Raw genomic sequence first — 20182 nt, 5'->3', positions numbered from 1 at the left:
TTTTTACATGAAGGCTACATCCATTCACCCCAAGACAGTGCTGCAGGCCAAATAACTGACAATGACTTTTCCAAAATTTTTTCTACCTTTTACAAAATGAAACAACAAAATAAAAGCAAACGGAAAAAAATGTATCTCAGTCATTACTTTGGCCTTTTCTAGATAGAAAAGAACTGCTTGCCCACTCTGATCGATTTTTGTTCATTTTATTTACACTTTTTCAAAATACGAGTTTGGGGAGAACTTATATGCCTTAAATACAACTTTGTTTTTTTTGGATTTTTTTGGTTTGCTGTTTGTTTGTTTGTTTTTATAAAGGCAATAAAACGCTGATAGGCAGTGACACCAGGATCTCTAATTAGGACCTTTCCACAGGTCCATCTGTGATGGTGGCAGCAACAATTACAATGGAAAAGCAAAGAACAAGCATCTTCAACAGGCCCCAGCCAGGAGTGGGGCTTGTTTGAGGATTTTAAACATGTCACTCTTCTGTGTTCACTTACACTTCAGACACAGAAATCAGTTCAGTCTTGATATATCCTGTTCCTTTAGGGCCATCAAGTTCCATAGGCTCTGGGGCTAGAAGCAAACACATCACGTACACTTTCCGTTAGCAGAAATTACACAAGAACAATCAACTTTTTCTTTGATCAAGACTGGACTGTTTTCCTTGGCAGTCAGGTTAGACTCCCTGCCTGGGTCACCTGAAATTGTACTGCGAATGCAGAAACAACCAGATGAAAAGGGGAGGCACATTCAGCACAGAAGTCAAGCTAAGACGGTTCTCTTTCCAAGGCTTGAAATCCTACAAAAGTTTTATCTGGTTTATGGTCCTGGCCTGGTTGGTGTAATAAACGCATCTGTCAGGGTAAGCCGGGTGCATCTAAAGTAACTGTGCTAACGTTGAGACTACTGATCCTGAAAAATCATTAAGTCTGTTGGTGCATTCCAAACCAGCTTAGTCTAACTTCCACTTTCTCAAATGCGGTTCAATGAAGACTAAGCAGAGGGAGACCCGTGTGCTAAACTTAGACCTGCTCTCAGTGATGGGACCTAATAACTTACCAGGTCACCATGAAGGGACCACTTCACTTCGCCCGGGCCTCCATGTCCTCAATTTCAGGAGCAGGCTGACATAAAGCAGGTGACCATCACAGGTCCCACGTTTTACCCCTCCACGTAGAAAAAGTAAAAATGTAACAACTACACACGACCAGAAATGGACCTTCTCCAACACCCCTAAGATCAAGAACCATTTACTCCTTTCTTGCTATCTGTATCAGGCCAAACAATGTATTATGTTTCAACTGCGCTGTGTTTATTAGAAAGCCTGCTTTTACCAATTCAAAAGAAGGGGTGGGCTAGTGACATGGCATGGGGGGAGTCTGTGCTGACATCTTGAACCGACAGGAAGGCAAGGGCAGTGTGTGGGGTTAACGCCTGTCTCCCGCAAACCTTTGGACTAGATGAAGGGAGAACACAACCAGGGGAACGACTGGGCTGTGCTATAACTCATCAGGCAATGCTTGCACACTCTGCCCACTTACCTTCCTTTGGCCTGGAGTAGTACTTTCCAAAGGCATGGTCTTTATCAATATTTGGATACAGAAACTTCAAGGGATTCTCTGGAATATTTTCAGCGGCCATGACTTTGTAATTGCGAATAATGTCAGGGAAAGTAACAGCAGAAAGTTCTTTCTTTGTGTAGGGTTCAACCGCATGGAAGCAAGATTCTAAAAGGAAGAAAAGCAAAGTGAGTCCCACAGAATATCCCTCAACAATAGAGGAGAGAAACAAACACTGCAGAGTTTATGGATTTGACAGAACCTGGTAAGAACTAAACACAATCTAGGAGTTACATCACAGAGCATATAATTGCTTTATTCCTAAATAGATTATTATCCTTTCTTTAAAATAGGAAAAATAAAGGCCATCATTACTTTTGGTAATATTGCATTTGTCATTATTTACTTAGATTTGTAAGTCTAGCCAAAAGAAATTTATTAAATATCTTTAAAATAACTAATTACTAATTGGGTCTTCTTGGCTCAAGCCATAGATTAAGTTACTAGAAGATAAACTCACTTCGTCTTTCTTTTCATATTAAAAAATGAAAATAAACAACAACAACACATGGAAAACAACTTTTTAAACAAACCAAAAAGAGACCCTATTTGCTATTTTTTTCTCTAATCCTTAATGTAAAAAAACACAGTTTAATTCACTCCTGGTCTTAGTCCCAGACTTCATTGGAATCCTGCTTCCTAACTGATCCAGGATTTCACTTTTGGGGCACACACTCCAGAGGCTGCTGTCAGGTGCTCTGGGGACTCTGCTCTAGAACTTCAGACCAAAGCTTTGTAGCTGGTGCGGCCCTGCTTTATTAAACTTTCCGGTTGCCAATGGTTTTCATCTTTGCCTGGTTTGCTAGTTCCATCTCTCAGCAAGTTCAGGAAAGAACTACCGGGGGAGAAGAAGAAAAGGGCAGGCTCTACCATCTACTGTCCTCACTGGGCTCTAATCCCAGCTCTCTTGTTTTTTTACCAGAAGAAAAAAAAAAATAGAACAAGAAAAGTATCCTATCTTTTTGCATCTTCTAAACTGAAAGCATAAGTCACTGGAACAAATCTGTTTTCCCTCCAATCCTTCAAACAGAGCAAACTACAAGCAAGAGTGAAAAGTCACCAGTTTGTCTTTATCACTTTCTTGTCTCCACTGAAACCTGTTTCTCATTCCCTGGAAACCCGTTTCATAACGCGTAGGTTTTCAGAATTGTTTTTGCCATGGATGCACTTGGTCAAATAGAAACCCAAGATATAACCCAGATAAACGTGCACGAGCCTTCTCTGTCAGAAGGCAAGGTGGAGGGCTGCACCCAGTCCCAGGACCCCTCTCACGGAGCCTGCCCTCATCCGTGCACCTCCACGTGGGATTCCCCTCCATGGGTCTGGAAGCTCACGCCTGTGCACTGTGGGTTCCCTCCCAATAAATGACTGCCAGTCATACTGACTCGCAGCTTTCACCTACAGGTGACATACCTGACAAAAAGGAAAGAATGTGGCCTTGTCTTTAAAAAAAAATCATTTGCACAATATGTTCCAGGCAACGAATCCCAAATAGCCCTTGGTGATGTATTAAATCCTACTGGGGAAGCTCAGCTGGGGATAAGTGGAGGAGCTGCGACTGTATGTCAAAAGCTCATCATTTGTATGAGTTGATTTGCAGAGAAGAAGAAGGGCTTGCACCCACATTTTGAATCGGTGTGTGTGCAGGAGCCTTGGCTTACCACCTCCATTCTGGGGCCGCTCCACCCATGTGAACGTGATGGCCCCTTCCCGGCAGCTCTCACTGAACCGCAGCAGGAATGTCCCCGGCTGCTGGTCCTTCAGCAGAGCCCGCTCTCGCTCCTTGCTGATAAAGCCCACGATACACCTGCACATGGAAAGGGATTGATGGAGGTACTCTGAGGTTCAGTCATGACTGTAATTTTCACGTTCACTTACAAATCAAGATGACTGCAACTTGACACAAGAGCACAGGATAGAAATGTATCAACTATTTTAGATGCTTTAAAATCTATTTCATCGACACTTCAGGAAGCATTTCACTCATACATATATATGCTGAAGTCCCAAAAAAGCTCACTAACATGGTGCCCGTTGGATGCTACTGATGATCAATAAATACTTGCTGGATTAATGAGCCTTTCATTTTCACCTGGGGATTCTGAAGGCCATGAAAATGTCTAAATTCATGCATCCTTTCTAGTGAAGAGAAAGGCTCAGACAATCCATTTTCATATTCTATACCTCTGACCAAGTTAAAGTCTTTGCTGAAATATCAACTGACCCTGGGAAAACATTAGAAACAATTTACCGAGTCAAAAAAGTTTTTTCTTCCTTACCTGGAGGCAATAAAGCAGGTGCTCAAGAAATTTTCGTAGAATGAATGAAGGCATGAATGGCACTCAGGGTTTTTAAATTTAGCTTTGAAAATGCATATACATATACTACGAAAATATAATTTTAATCTTATGAGGGTCTACTATCGTGAATGCCTGAAGGGACAGCCTGCAAGCATCTGTTTCTGTGAGATGCACCCAAGTCTTGCCAAATAATGAAGTCTGTCTGGGTCAGGCCTATCTCAGCCTTGCAGCAATGGAGTGTGTGCTCAACATAGGTTTCAAAAATACATCTATCAATGGCCCTTACCCATCATTCCAGAGACAGAGCAGGTGTTTTTTAATGAGTTCAAGGATGCTTTCAATCCAAAGCCAGAAAGGAAAATTTTTATCATTTATATTTTCCTGCAAGTATACAGATGCACACATTAGAAACCAAGAAATCCAAAACAGTGACTTAGCATGTCTCCTCCCGCCATCGGGTTTTAGTTTGCAAAGACTGCCCAGCTGCCAAAGCTAGCACTGCCCCCTACAGAGCCGTCACTGCCCTCTTACCAGCTTTCAGACACCAACCTCTCCATTTCCTGAGCCAGGCTCTGCTTCCCTCTCCAAACATTAGCGACCCAGCCAGGGAATGACCTCCAGCATGATCCCAGAATACCAGTTGCCTTCACACTATCCAGTAGCGTCAGCTTGTCAGCACTGTCTGGTGACCCTAGCGGGGTCTGATTATTCCCCCCAACTGGTCTCACTGCTTGAGCAGGCTCAAGACACCCCCTCCAGCCCAGCAGGCTGTCTACGCCGGCACAGACCACACGTTACTCATGGACGGAGCTAAAACGCTGCCAGGCCAGAGGTCAGTGTGAGCAAACAGAAGACTCATTTCGGATATGAGAGAATGTTATCACCCAGGCAGGTGCTTCCTGTCAGACTCGCACTTGGAGACTAACCTTCAGCGCGCTGAAGGAAAGTAAACAACCTGCCCTAGGGGTTCCGGGGGCGAGAGGAACACGCCAAAGCAAGCACAGTGCAGCCGGCACGGCGGCGAGAAATCCGAGACCCTCAACAGAGAGCGGAAAGCACTCACAGTATAAACTCCAGACGGCACCCACCTTACAGAAGCGAGTCCATGGAATAAGCCCATCAGGGCCAGCACTGGGACCTAAACAAATAAAAATAAGTTTTTTAAGGAAATGGAAATCAATTCTGAAGCTTTGGCTGGACTGATGGCTGTGGTATTTGCTCTCAAAGAGCCAACACTCAGCAAAGGAAGGTTGTGTGTACACAGTTGATATTCTCAGATTCACTAATACCATCACTTGTGCTTTCTGGAGAAGCCTCGATGTGGTCCCCCTTGTGCAATATCATTTCCCATTGCTTCCCTCTCCCTCCTTGGCAGGCTCTTCTCCCGGTGACCCTGAGGAATTTTTTTCAAGTTCAAACTAAGACCAAGATCACCCCTAGGTGATCGATTTAACTGACACTTGACTTTACAAGATTATTTTAGATATTAATTAGGCATTTCCCTCAGCCCTCCTCTGAACAGGACACAGGCTCAGGGAGGTCGATGCAAATCAAAAGCCCAGTGAGAGAAACGAGAGGGGAAGGAAGCCTCGGGTTATCAGCTACACAAATTGAAGAAGCCATAAGAGGTGGTGAGCCTGACATCTCTCTTCACGGAGAACCCCAAATAAGCCATTGTAGGCAGAAAAGATATCTGTCTTAACTCTCACCAAATAAGGAAAAGGAATAGGAATGACTTCTTACTTTTTATTAAATTGCACAAGACTCTCACTGTGACAGCTGCATGGCCAAGAGAAGGCACTGCTGAGAGCCATTTGTTTAGGAAAAGCCTACTGGTGTTTGCAGTACATGCAGTCCTGCTATACAGAAAGCAAATCTGGCAAAAAGGTGACCATGGATTTTTAAAAAAATAGTTCAGATAGTCCCATTCACTGAAGATCTGACCTTGAGACGAGTAGGTCTTAGGTTTGCTTAGTGTGGGAAACTAATAAATCCATGACATAAGCCACTGAAAGGGAATTCTCTATCATGGGCTGCACCCTGCCCATCAGGCAGTGCCGGTCACGGGCATCCTCCTTATGGGGACAGTGTCTCCTCACACCTGGGCCACCTGATGTAAGAGACCTGGGCGTGTGCTGTGTGGTGGGCAGCCCGAGGACCTTATTCTTACCATGTTGGGGGCTTGCTGTTTTTCTCCCCAAGGTTAATAAAACTTCATATTTCTCAAAGAATTTAAGCCACAAGTAATATATTTTACATAATTTAGACATCTTTCCCCTAGGAACCCTGCTCAGAAATGTTCATATGAGATAATGGGGAAATGATTCATTTAAATCTTTTATCAGGTCTCTATCTCCTTCTAAGGTGAGGCATCCTTCTCACTTAGCTATAATAAACTGCTGCTGGAAAAGCCAATAGATTTTAACACTCTCCTACCTTGGACAAAATAAAGAGGAAAGAGGGGGAAAGGAGCAAGTCAAGATATTTTATGAATTTCAATTGTTAAGTTACGTAAGAAGTGAATATGCTCATACCAAGAAGTTTCTCTCCCAGCATGTTCAGCTGGTCCACATTGAGACCTCTTTTGGTGACAGAAGAAAACTGCCAACTCAGCACCTCTGAAAGCTGAGACCATCGTGCACAAGGCGGGTTCAGGAAGAAGGACAGATTCTAGAGAGAAAAACACCCAGAAGCTAAGGGCTACTGACGAGCCACCAGTCACAAGCCTGGCACTGAAACATGGATCTGAGCCAAAGTTCAGTTCTCATCTATGACACACAGATGTTTTCACAGCTAAAGAAGAGAAATCCTCATTATTTGCAGATTCACATTTGTGAATTCATCAGCTCACTAAAATTTAATTCCTAAATCAATATTCATGGCATTTCTGCAGTCATTTGCAGATGTACCCAGGCACACAGCAGTGAAAAGTTTGAGTTGCCAAACATGTATGTTTCCAGGTGAGGTCAAACAAAGCTATGATCTGCCTTCCTATTTCAGCTCTCATACCATACCCGAGTGTCTTTTTCGAGGTCTGTTTAGCGCCACGGTTTTTGCATTTTCGTATGCTTTTTTGTTGGTGATTTCATTTTTAACATGGCCCTCAAGGGCACGGCTGAAGTGCTGTCTAGTGTTCCAAAGTGCCTTATGGAGAAAACGCATGTGATATACAAGCTTTGTTCAGACGTGAGTTATAAAGCTGCTTGCCATGAGTTCAATGTTAATGAATCAACAAGTATATTAGCTAAGGGATCTTTAAACAAACAAGGTTATGTATTGATCAGCAAATGCAAAGGTTGTGCCAGAGGCTCATGGGAACCTAACCCTGTGTTTCCCCTAGATGCAGTGGTTCAGTATCTGCCAACTCAGTATTCACAGCGACTTTAAAGGACGTTAAGTACAGTGAATAGCCAGCATCAACTGTAATTAATCAACCATATTAGAGTATCCACACTCTAAGAATGCAGCAGGCTTATTTAGCATATATACATTTTTTAAAAAGCATAAAAATAAAGGACCTCTTCCACAGTAAAAGCTGTACGAAATCATCCGTTGCCTGAGCTTATTCGCATGGAAGGAAAATCATAATCCTCATTTCTAATACATACACATGCTTCGCTTTTCCAGAATTACTCCGATCCTTAGCAATGCCACTTGAGTTGTGCCACTTTTCCTTCAACATCTGGCCCTTAGGGGCTCTTTCAGATATGCAGAAGCTAGAGCACGAGGTCTCTGGTTAACCCCTGGTACGAAAGTAGATGTGTTTTCCATACCCTGGGTTCTGCCACCAGCATGTTGTACCACAGGATGGAGGCCCAACCACTCGGGAGCTGGCTGACATTGGAGATCACCACGATGGGCAGAGAGGCCGTCTAGAAGATGACAAAGACCTTGAAATCATCTGAATCACAGAAGCATCACCTTCAGACCACTATGCAGCCTCTCAACTAAGCGAGGGATTCCTGTACATTTGCATTATCTCTTATATTTGAAAATTAAGAATGTAAAGTTATGTTCTTTGGTTCGTAGTTGAATATGTCTTTGTTATATCTTTTCAGTTAAGAAATAAGTGTCAATGCTTCATATAAAAAATTAACATAGGACATCTCAACTGGAACATTTAGTTTATAGTACCCGAAGGTTAATTCAGTTCTCTAGCTGCCCGAATGATTAAATTAACATCAAGATAGTACTGGCTGAAAACAATAATCTTTTTTAGCAATTAGGTAAATACGTCTAAAATAAAAATTGAGAAATAAAAATACATGTAACAGTTTAAAATAAAAATAAAGTTTTCCACATCTGGAACATGTAAGTCTTACCTCAAGGTCAATGACCAAACCAGGCTGGCACAACTGGGTTTCAAAACTAAGGGAGTGAAGCTCTTCAGTAACGATGAGAGGACCCTTAAAAGAGAAAAGGGAAACAAAAGGAATATAGCGATTCATTCACTGATCTTGCAACTTGCAAGAGCCTACTAAGCATTTTTTGCAAGAGGCTGCAGACAGCCTGAACCTAACCAGCTGCAATTCAGAAGAACATTTCAATTTTTGAGCATCTATCCCAGATTTCATTATCCCGAGTATCTCACTGTTCTCTCAGAGATCAGATTTCAGATTTCTGATATTATGGCAAGGGATACGGATTCAGGGGAAAAAAGTGTCGATAGGGAAACAGCAACTTCTAATGGGTTTATTCATGACCTAAGGCATCCTGGCCCTCAGCCCCTTCTGAGGGTGTGTGCGGGCTGCACACCTCAGGCTGGCATGGGGTGGAAAGTGTACACGTGTTCCAGGTGTGATTATCTATCGGGAGGGCTGATTTGCATAAGCCTGGCTGGTCATAAAGTGCCTTGGTATGGGTAGAAAGGTTATATAGTGTTCAAAGTACCTTCATACATATTATCTTACACGAGCATCACAACAACTTAGAACCAGAGAGATGTGGCTGCCCTCCCTGCTCACAGGAGAGGAAACTAAATCCTCGGGAGGTCACAAAGATAGTCAAGATCCAAACCAGGGCTGGTCAGGCCCCGGCCGGTGCCTGTCCCACTGTTCCACACGACCTCTGCTGGCTGTCGTGGGGAAAGACAGCATGCGTGCCACGCAGGCACAAAGGACGACGAGCGGTCCAAACCAAAGCAACTCCAGGCATTCTGTCCTCTGCCCATACTTCATATCTGAAGGCATCACAAACACAGCTCCTCAAGGACTGGCTGTGAAAATGAGACTGACAGAAGGATGATGCACTGGGTAGGGGACACGTGGCAGGAAAACCCTCTCGGCACACATCGTTTTTGGCAGGGCAGTCAATGAAGCTGGCCTCTAGTTCTAGCTCTGACAGTAACTCCCTGTGCACCCTTAGCTAAATCCTGCAAACTTCCTGTGGTCCAACTTCTTTACCTGTGAAATGTGAGTAACACAGTAGCCCACCGTACCTACTCCGCTGGGCTGTCTGTTGAGGGTCCCATAAATTCATGTGCAAAATCACTTGACAACCATAAAGCACAAGCACAGAGTGGTTTCACCGTTATGACAGATACACCATGTCCCAAAGCTTGTCCACTGCCCTTCCCTGCCGGGTCTTCCTGCTTCTCACCCCTCTGTGAGGTGTCCCTGGCCCCCAGGGCCACAGAGCCAACCTCATTGGACAGACCTGCTAGTTAGAGACCAATCACAAGAGAGAAAGATTCACCTCGTTGGTTCTGGCACCGGCGTTTTTCTGTTCTTTCAGTTGCTACAAAAAAAAAAAAAAATCTTAGTAAACAGTACCATAATCATCAAAGTTGCTATTTTCGTCTACAAATCAAACCAAAGTGGGGACTTAGAAAGAATGAAGGAAGTGAAATTATTTTCAGAACGCAGAACAGGAGGTGAAGTGACCCTTGTGTGGGTTCATGAGGGAGAGTGCCTTTTCCCATCATTCTGACAGCCTGTGAACACCACAGGGTTGAGAAGATCCCAGGGAACAGCACCCTGCTCCCTCCCCCAGGCTAGCTTTTCCCGAACCATCCCCCATCACCTTCATTAGCTGTCGCATGCTCCCTGGGCTCAGGGCACAGCTTCTCTTGACTTTCCCTCCGCAGAGTCTCCCAGGCCTGTGACTCAGGCCTCTAAGACTGCCCTCAAAAGGACTTCAATCACGCAGGTTCTAAGGGAGTAACCTGGAGCCTCCAGAGCAGCTCCGGACACCCTCAGACTCCTGGGTTGGACCGAGGCTCTCACACGAGGTCTAGCTTCCCAACTATGAGTTTGCGGGTTCACGAAATGGTTGCCAATAAAAAAAGGATGCTTTGAACCTCCCTGCAGGCTCCAGCCCAGGAATTGCGCAGGGCTCAGCACCAACGCACCTACAGAACAACTGGCAGCCCCGATTTTCAGGGAGAGAGGAGAGAAAGCACCACCCACTTAAACCCCTTTGCTGATTTCCACTGCCCGGTGCCCGGGCCCTACTCCTCCGGAGACAAAGTGCTCGAGACAGTGGTTGTGGGCAAGACCCCAGGAGGGAGGTGGTGAAGAAGGGGCCAAAGAGAGACTCCTGGGGCCTGCCACGCTTGGAGGGGGAGAAGGAACGGTCAGGATGTGGGGCAATAATGACCTCTGGGAAAATTCCAAGAATCTAGAATGGGTAATCACTGAGGTCCTGGAGGAATCATGTACAGATAGCTTATGTGCACACTGGTTTATGGAATATTTGACTGAGATCACTACCCCCCAAAGAAGGTATCTCTGAGAGGAAGACTGGCAGGAAACAGAGTGGACAGTCCTGGGATAAGGAGGGGGACCAAGATTCCCCAAGTGCTGCTGAAGCCACCGGCCATGAATTCTAGGAAGCCTTCTGCTAGGGGGTGCCCTGCCCATCACACAGGGCACCAAGTGCCACTCGATCACAAATCAAGTCCTAATAAACCAGACACAACAGAAAAGGGGGAAACTGATCTCCCTACCAGGTGTCGGAATTCTGCCGCCAGACTTCCATTGGTGGACTCCTCCATGTTCATCACCTTCGTGTGAGTGCCCAAAATGTTGAACTTTCGAAACCTAGACAATACAGGGTACAAATACTTAAAAGGCTGGGAACTGTTAAACCAACACATAAACAAACAAAGCGATCGTAAAATATAGCGCAAAGTACTTCACGTACCCTTTTACTGTATTTCTCTCATTCACATCTCTGCAAAAAAAAAAAAAAATATATATATATATATATATATATGATCACATATGTGTATTTAAAACTTGAGGTAAGTTTTAACAAAAATATAAAAGTACAAGATCAATAACAAATAATGGGGCTGTTCAGCCCTTTCATTCACTCACACAGTCCCTCAATCAACCCGCACCAGCAATGCCAAGTTTTGCTGAGTGACCTCGGGCAAATAAACTGTCTGGGCCTCACCTTTCTCCACTGTACGTCATGCTAACAGCACCAACCGTACAGGACACTGGGAGAAGGAAACCTGTTACCGGGTAAAGAGAGCACAGAGCACACCCTCAGTAAACGTAAGCCTGAGTTATGGCTATTTGTTGAGCAGTTACTCAGTCGGTGCCTTTCCGAGGCACCGAGCTAAGCACGGGGGACTGAGCAGAGAGCGTTGCTCTGTGGCTACACAACTCAGAGGACCCAAAGTGACAGCTCGATCCTTATTTTTGTTCTCTGTTATTTTTAACGATTTCAGAGAAGTACTTGAATGGTCAATTATTTGGGAAAACTATCAAGTTTAAGTTTTAAATCTGAGGTTAAAATCTTGAGAGACCTGTATCTTATATAAATGTAGCGATAACGTCGTCATGTTCTGGACAAATAATGTATCTGTCAGGCGTAGACGAAGGTTAGAGATCATTAGCGCACTCATAGTTAAATGAGTTAGCTTCCTTTCCTGTCTCAACTAGAAGTTCAATGCTTTTGTGAAAGAGAATCACCGTCAGTTGTAACAGTGACCAATTTTCCCATCTGGAAAAAAAAAAAAAAGAACTTACACTTCATAACCACGGAATATTTCTAATGACCAAGAAGCCAGCCTTGGCATATGACAATTAGCTAACTCGACACTTCACCTGGACTTCATCACTTCCCCCCAGCGTCCTTTTCCTGCCCCAGGATTCCAGCCAGGACCCCACGTGACATTTGTCATCATATCACCCTAGCCTCCTCTGGTCTGTAACGCGTTCTCACACGTTCCTTGTCTTTGAGGTTTTTGACAGTTTTGAGTATCACTGCTCAGGTGTTTTAGGAATGTCCTTCAACTTGAGTTTCTCCAGTGTGGCATCTCAGTTTTTTAAATTGTGGTAAAATATACATAACAGAAAATTTATTATTTTAAGTATTTTAAGCATGCAGTTCAGTAGCATTAAATATACCCACATTTTGTGCAAAAAAAGAAAATTCACAATAAAAGGAATAGTGTGATACAAAGCTACCTTGTCAAAGCTAAGAAGAAAACTCAGAACTGGAACAGACAGAAAAGACAAAAGAGCAAGAAAAAACCGAAAGAGAGACTGAGTTAAGCAGAGTGTGGTAAACCGTAGCGGCCACAAAACCTCTGCAGCTTTTCTTTTCAAGAGGCAGAATGTATTTCCCTGTCCCTTGAATCTCAGGGGACTTTGACTTGCTTTTCCCCACACAATGGACGGGAGTGGTGTCGTACAAGTTCCAAGTCTAGCCTAACAGGCCCAGCACGCTGCTGCTCTGATCCACTTGGAACACCGCTGCCGTATGAGAAAGCCCAGGCTGACCTCTTTGAGAGCCCAACAGAGAAAGGCCCAGTTATCCCAGCAGAGACAGACACATACAAGGCCATGCTAGACCACCCAGCAACAACCAAGCCAGCCCAGACCAGAAGGACCACACACAGCCCACAGCATAAGAGAAATTAATAAGTTTTAGAGTTTAAGCCACTAAATTTTGGGGGTTTTATGCAGCAAAAGCTAACTGATACACAGAAAAACCAAAGATGATGGGAGAAAAGCAAAGGCACAGACTATGCTACAAAGAAGGCTATAGTTACAGGAATGGAAAGAGACAAAAAGCCAGAGGAAAATGACTTGGATTATCATAAATGGTTTTGAAACCTGGTAAACCAGAATGTTACACACACCAACAAAAGCATTAAATATATCAAGGGGGGATGGCAGGGGCTAAGCCATCTTGTTCCTTGATGTAAGTGCTTAGGTCACTGATAGTTCAGGTCCAGGGACTAAGGACAAAACAGGATGGGCCTGCTCCATTTAGACCCCATGAGAGATGCTGCCCATTCCTGGGTTCTTACTGCCCAGAAGAGACAAGTGTGAGGCCAGCAGGCTCCACACAGGCCCCCCAAAATGCTGTCAGCTTCACTCCGGAAACAAGTCCACACTGGCTGCAGAATCATGGTGGCCTGGAGTTTGATCAAGGGCCCTTCCTCTAGGGCTGGCCTAGGAGGAGGGGTGGTAGCTGCTTGGAGACTTGATCATTACAAGCTCATATGCATAAAATGCACTCATTCTTTTGTTCACTTATAGTCTAAAAAGCCACAAGCACGTTGATACCAGCTCTAGGGGATGCTCCCAACATCCAGAACAGGAGCTATCAATTTAAATGTGCTGGGATCACTTACAAACAGCCCCAGTGCAAAAGTCTATGTTTAGTTAACAAAACCAGCAATTTCAACAGTACGTGTATCTTAGATAATATTAAAGATATCTTACTTATCAAATAAGACTTTGACTTTCAAGTTATAATTCAGCTCTTGCAATTTCACCAACAATCTGCAAAGAAAAAAGTCATAATTACTTTTAAAAATTATCTGTTACCATTTATTTATCATGCCAATTCCCTACTGATGAACATTTCAATAACCCCCACCCACCTCATGCAGTTTTTGGTTATTACAAACAATGGAAGTGACATCCGTGTATGTCTACTTGGATGTTTTTAAAGTGTATTTGTAGGATAAATTCCTAGCTGTGAAACTGCTGGGACAAAACTGTAACATTAAGTTCTGACACACAGCAGCACTGATTTTATATTCCCACCAAACATTAGTGAGGGTATCTGCTTCTCTGTATCGCCTCGCCAATGCTGAGTTTTATCAAAATTTCTATTTGGGGCTAAAAATAGCAAACACTGCCCTTTACTGAAACTTGTATCTAATGCTTATTCTGCTGGGAGAAAACAAAAACTATCACCCATAATCAGGAAAGTGAAGGTCACATCTATAATCACCCCAGGGCAGTGTGGAGAGATGGAAGGAGCCGTGGGCTGACACTCAGGTGTGCTCTGCTCTGATGAGCTGGAGAGCTGGGGAAGAAGCCCCTCACTGGTTGGCTCCCTTTAGTGAAGCAGATGATGGGATTAGATTTCTCCTCCTGCCAGCTGTGAGTTCTGGGACCTCACGGGTGCTAAAGCGTGGTGCTGTTCACTGGCAGCCAACAGGCAGCACCTGTGGACCTAACTCAGCAGCACCCTGGAAAAAAGGACGAGGGCCAACTCTGACGGCAAGTGCAGCTCTTCTGAGTCCAGCTGCTCACCAGCGGAGGAAGAGCTAAATGAATGCAGCCGTGCAACGGAAGAAAGTAAAGCTGTAAAAGCTGTACGTTCTAACATGGGAACACTTCCATAACTTATTATGAAGGAGAAAAACAGGCTGCCAAAAAACAGACAGCAGAACCCTCGTTTCTAAAAATGAAATACTGTATGTCATATATATTTGTGTGTCTATGCATGAAAAAAATATGTGTAAGTACAATGTATTTATTTATATATTTATGTAGACATGGGCAAAATTCTGGGAGGACTGACACCAGGCTCTTTACCATGGTGGTCTACAGATATTTAGATCACATACAACTTTGAGAAATCTGAGGAAAGCTATGAACACATTCAGCAGAAAAATGTACCTGTCATAAGTCCACATTCACACACACTGCATACATTTTGGGGGGAATGTAAAGCTCAGGTTATGAGTTTATGCTCAAGAGGGGATGAGGCTGCTGGGAACTTCTACTCTCTACTATATTCAGTTCTGCAATTTTGAATTCCTATTTACAGTAAACATTCATTACATCTATAACTGGAAAAAAATCAGGTGTGTGTGTGTGTGTGTGTATACACACATATCTCTTATATTTCTACTCTGAATAGAAAAGACAAGACTCTTAGATATTCTAAATAAGAATTCATATTAAAATGCCTACTGCAAAATTACTTCCTCTAAAGCACCATATATAACAGTGTTGTGAAAGGAAGCTGGGGTGCAAACTTTGTGATAGGAGGTGCAGGGTCTTTTCTTTATTACCTCAACTTCACAGTGAATTGTACTCCAGTCTTCAGGACCAATGGCCTCTGAGGATGAGTTGGCATGCAGGGCTGTCTTTCCACCACAAATGAGCTGTAAATTCCCAGCAAAGGGTAAATTAGCATTTCCATTAATGCTGAGGCAGTAAAAGGTTATTTTCCCTAAAGAGGAGAGGGAGTTAGAGGGCACAAGCTAAAAAAAAGTTTGAAAGATTCTAACAAATTGGATGAATAAAGTGAGGTTTTCTAGTCAGTAAAGAAATCCCCAAATCTATTGCACTCAACAAAATCATAGTAACTGCAGTGAACGGTGATGCTCTTCAACAATGAAAATTCTGAATGGGATTCTGTTCATTTACAAATTTAAGAATCAAATTTGCTAATTAGACTTAGTGTGGTGATCAGTTCACAATATATACAAACACCAAATCATTATGTTGTACATCTGAAACTAATACAAGGTTATATGTCAATAACATCTCAATTTAAAAATAAAAATAGGGAAGTCCCTGGTGGTCCAGTGGTTAGGACTCTGTGCTTCCACTGCAGGGGGCATGGGTTCAATCCCAGGTCAGGGAGCTAAGATTCCACATGCCCCGTGGCATGGCCAAAAATAAATAAATAAAAAAATAAAAACAAGATAAAAATAAATTTTACTACAGTTGAAAGTGAACCATGTACCATATTGCTTACCACCATAATTTGAAGCTGACATTTTAACATCCTTTGGAAAATTGATTTTAAAATTGTTTAGTAATATTTATTATCTAATAAACATTTCCAAACATTAAATTTAATTTAAAAAAAATAATGAAATTTGCATTCTAAAACCCAAGTAAATGTCCTCGATTATTTCAAAATCCAACATCTAGGCATTCCTGTTTGGACATTAGCCACAGGGAGCCAAAGACATTTTTATTACATTAGCATTTAAAAAATTGCAATATGGGGCTTCCCTGGTGGCGCAGTGGGTGAGAGTCCGCCTGCCGATGCAGGGGACACGGGTTCGTGCCCCAGTCCGGGAAGATCCCACATGCCGTGGAGCGGCTGGGCCTGTGAGCCATGCCCTCTGAGCCTGCGTGTCCGGAGCCTGTGCTCCACAACGGGAGAGGCCACAACAGTGAGAGGCCCACGTACCGCAAAAAAAAAAAAAAAATTTGCAATATGAATTCTACTTAGTGCCATTTGTTTACCTACTAAGCATATCTGAAACACCTACCCATGGGCAAGGTACTATGTATGGCCCTGGTGGGGGAAGATGACAAAGGCACATCTCTGTCTACTAGGACCTTTCAATTTACAACAAAGAAAACAGAAATACACAGACAATGATATAATAAAATCCAGAACGGGAGAAAAATAAAGAATGAACTATGCAGATCCAGAAGGGAGACAACATCTGCCCAGGAACTCTGGGAAGATTTCATGATGAGATATAAGGTGAAACGTTCAGGATGCAGTTTCGAAATGAGGTACAAGAGAAGAAAGCTCTGAGGCAGAGAAAATACTGTTGGGAGAGGAACGGAGAAGCAAATATCCAGGGTAGGCACGAAGTCAAGTCTGCCTGGAAATGGGGCATGTATAGAAGCTAATTCTGGAGTGGCTAGTGAGGGCCAGGCTGTGCAGGTGCGGCTTGGGTGACCGGATGCGGGGCTCCCCTGAGATCAGCAGGTGGCAAAAAACCTGATTGAACTGTGCTCTGGGAGAGCACAGGGTCACAGGGACAGGGAGGAAGGGGCTTGGGAGGGACCATTTGGGAGGCTACCACGCGACCGACAGTTCAATAGAGAGGATTTGAGAGCTTGAAATGTGATGAGACCATGGAATAGGAAAGAGAGGACAAATATCATCAGGTTAGACTAGACAGGTCTCGTCACAGACTGGCCATGGGGAAGGAGACTGGTAACCAGTCTAAACGGTCACAAGAATGATAGGCCAACGACATAAGCAAGGAATTCGGGAAGACCTGATTCGGGGAAGCCATAAAAAATTTTACATAACCTATTAAACCCTTCTAAATTATCTGAATTACCAGAAAAATTTTCCTCTGGGTAAAATAATTGCAAAAAGTGCAAAAACATCTCCCTCAAGTTACCTCTGAATGAGCTGCTGGAAGAGGCTGAAGGTGCGGTCCCATAACGCTTGTTTGTTTTTTGTGATAGGGTCATGTTCATAGGTGTATTTCTGCTCCAACTCCTCAAGCTTTTTAAGCTGCTGACGAACCTGCTGCAGACTCTCCGCCACTATGGTGAACCTGGGAAGGTACAAGCCACAGGGGTCTCCATCAGAAAGCAGCCTGGATTAAACAGAATCACGGAAACCAACAAGTACTTTTTACAGACAACACACGACGTTATCTGCCCAGCTCTGAAGTGCAGGGAGAAACAGAACAAACCTATTTGTGTGAAAAAACTAATATGCATGAACGATTACAGCCCAGATTAAAAAACTGCATCCCACTGAGATGGCCCTAAGGAGAGATGGGTAGGGGTGGAGGCTGCTAGGGAATCTGTGACTTCAGTTGAGCTGTGAGATAATTGGGACCTAAAGGGACAGGGCAAAGGTGCAGGGGGGACAGAGGCAGGGGACACGACAAGGCAGATGCTGTGGGCAGTGATGTGTGGAGCAGTGAGGGGCCCCTGCAGATCTTTCTATCAGGGCAGTGACACTGTGCAGAGAGGAGCAAGAGAGCAGCCTGGACGCTGAGGAAGCAAGGCCAAGAGGGGATGCAGGCCGGGTTAGGAGGAGACGAGGTAACAGAGGTGACTGTGTCACTGAACTGAAAGGAGAAGGCAATGTGCGCAACCTAGACACTCAAAATATATGCATAAACTAAGGAGAAAACCTAGTGACTGCTTTCAGGTTCCTCCGTCCTGACAGGAAACCACCAAAGGCGATGCAGCCTCCGAGCCGCGTCAGGCTGTGGAAGTTCATTTTACTGGCCTGGAGGAATGACAGAAGAACCTCTATTCCCCAGTGAAAAACATCTCCTTCACTCGGTGTTTCCATTCCTTGAATCCAGTTCGAAGCACCAGGAGCACAGCCCATGGCCATGAAATTAGAGGCAGGATAACGGTGGGTGGGTGAGTTCCAGAGGGATTCTAACCCGGTGATTCCCAACCTTGTTCAGGCCACGACACACAGGAAAATGCCAACAATCCTTGTACCACACAGCTGGGGGTACTGAGGGGTATTCACATCTCTGCAGGAGGCTCCTTGTGGCCTAAGGTGACCATGGGGGCCCCAGACAGCGGGGGGCCTCGCTGGGCACCTGGGGGGCTCGGAGGTCAGCATCTCACAAGGCTCACGGGGACACACTGGGCTGGGGAGCTCCATTCCTATCCACAAAAAACTGGGATATGGAATGGCAACTCACAGAATAAAAATAAATGGCTGACTATTGCGAATTTTTAAAAACAGCAATCCAGAAAGTAATCTCATGAGGTCTCTGGTCCTTGGGCCCTTCAGAACTGTTCCAGGCCACCCCCTGCTCCTACCCACTGATTCTACTGCTTCCATCCCCTCAGCTCAGTTCTGTCAGCCCTCCCCTGGACTACGCTAATAAACTCAGTGCAGACGAACTGGCCTTTCTGTCTCTATTCTATCCTCAGGCTTCAGCCAGAGTGACCTAAATAAAAAATCAGAGAAATGAACCTCCACTTAAATAAAAGGCTTGCCCGGCTCACCAGTATCCACTGGGTAAAATCCCGGAGTTCCCAGCACAGTATGGGAACCTCCGTGACCAGGCTCCAGCCTCTCGCCAGCTCCACTTTCTTCCTTCCCTCTCTGGCACCCGACTCTCTAGCCATCCAACATGAGAACTGCGGGCCCCAGCTCATGCCAGCCTCCCCTCCCCTCTGCCCCATCCACACTCTTCTCCTTCCTGGTCTACATGAAGTTTTCCTATTCACTCTCGAATCCGTGCAAGACCACTTTGTCTCATTCATCTTTCCTGGTGACTCCTTCCTACATCCTCCATGAACTCTGGACGGTCTCCGTTGGAGCCCTGGCAACCTTTCACTGAACAGTTATTACCACGCCCATCTCCCGCCTCCACACTAAGAGCTCCTTACTGGCAACGACCAAGAATCATTCACCTTGTGTCCCAGGTCCTAGCCCAGTGCCTGGCATACAGCATTTCATAAGTATTTACTAGACGGATGACTGAAATGTATGGCCCACAAACTATTATTTCACGTAAGCCTGTAAAATGCCCTTTTGTTTTTAAAACCTTGGGACTCAAGTTGTTAACTGTGTTGTGTGATGACCATGTCACTGGTGTGTTGGCACAAATGACATGTCCCACGGTACACATACAGCAGGGAGAGGAGTCCTCCAAACCATGCAGGATGTGGCTGAACGTGGCCACAGGTGTGATTAACACTGTGCTTTTCAAGTGTTTCCAGGCCAAGAAGCAGTTGGACTACATCAAACTCTAAACCAAAGGTTTGACAGAGTCCATTCAACTAACACAGCTGGAACGTGCACTTTACGAGTTTATATGGTTAGCCAGTCAGCTGCCAATGTTCTGCTTCAGAGAATCTTACCAGTTCTGCAGCTGATCAAGGCAAGCATTGGGGGGTCCCCCGATACAGGCACTCTGCTGTCTCCGCTTCCATTCCACAAGTTCATCATTAATCAGGGCTTTCTGGGTAAGTTCGGTGGCATTCAACAACTCTATTATTTTGTGAACTACTTCCTAAAGGGAGAGAAAGAGACAAAGCAAAATAAACTCATCTTTAATCACTGAATTTTATTCTTTCATCTCAACTGGGTTGCTCTAAGTGAAATGGTTATAAAAATAATTTTGCCTCTATTCCAAACTTCAAGTCCATTATTTACAGTCTGTGACAAAAGCGACACGTTATTCTGGAAAGTGAATCACTACCTTTCTCTTATTGTCAAGCATTAAATACATCTTCTGGAGTAACATCTGTTCCTGTTTCTGATCATTCTTTGCCACACCATTGGTTTCATGTTCTG

General features: G+C 44.3%; 1 protein-coding gene across 4 annotated transcripts in view; it reads right to left on the bottom strand.

Moving 5' to 3' along the window:
- STAT1 (signal transducer and activator of transcription 1) overlaps positions 1-20182 on the bottom strand; it is a 43345-nt gene that overhangs the window by 5713 nt on the left and 17450 nt on the right. For all 4 annotated transcript variants that reach the window (XR_003436893.1, XM_027125510.1, XM_027125517.1 and 1 more), the window contains 16 exons: positions 20088-20179; positions 19747-19898; positions 17295-17453; positions 15201-15293; positions 13612-13671; positions 11069-11098; positions 10872-10965; positions 9620-9661; positions 8248-8331; positions 7699-7797; positions 6460-6595; positions 5014-5063; positions 4212-4306; positions 3287-3432; positions 1548-1733; positions 504-579 (listed from right to left, as the gene is read on the bottom strand). Coding sequence is in view for 3 of the 4 variants with exons in the window: in XM_027125510.1 (XP_026981311.1) it covers positions 504-579; positions 1548-1733; positions 3287-3432; positions 4212-4306; positions 5014-5063; positions 6460-6595; positions 7699-7797; positions 8248-8331; positions 9620-9661; positions 10872-10965; positions 11069-11098; positions 13612-13671; positions 15201-15293; positions 17295-17453; positions 19747-19898; positions 20088-20179 (1594 nt within the window). In the remaining variant the exon portion in view is untranslated. The remainder of the gene's footprint in view (positions 1-503; positions 580-1547; positions 1734-3286; positions 3433-4211; positions 4307-5013; positions 5064-6459; positions 6596-7698; positions 7798-8247; positions 8332-9619; positions 9662-10871; positions 10966-11068; positions 11099-13611; positions 13672-15200; positions 15294-17294; positions 17454-19746; positions 19899-20087; positions 20180-20182) is intronic.

This window comes from Aethalodelphis obliquidens, unplaced genomic scaffold (assembly GCF_003676395.1).
Source record: "Aethalodelphis obliquidens isolate GAN/ISIS:26980383/991018 unplaced genomic scaffold, ASM367639v1 scaffold2, whole genome shotgun sequence".
Classification (NCBI taxonomy): Eukaryota; Metazoa; Chordata; class Mammalia; order Artiodactyla; family Delphinidae; genus Aethalodelphis; species Aethalodelphis obliquidens.
The sequence above is the reverse complement of the archived record's forward strand: the minus strand, read 5'-3'. Positions and strand labels throughout refer to the sequence as shown.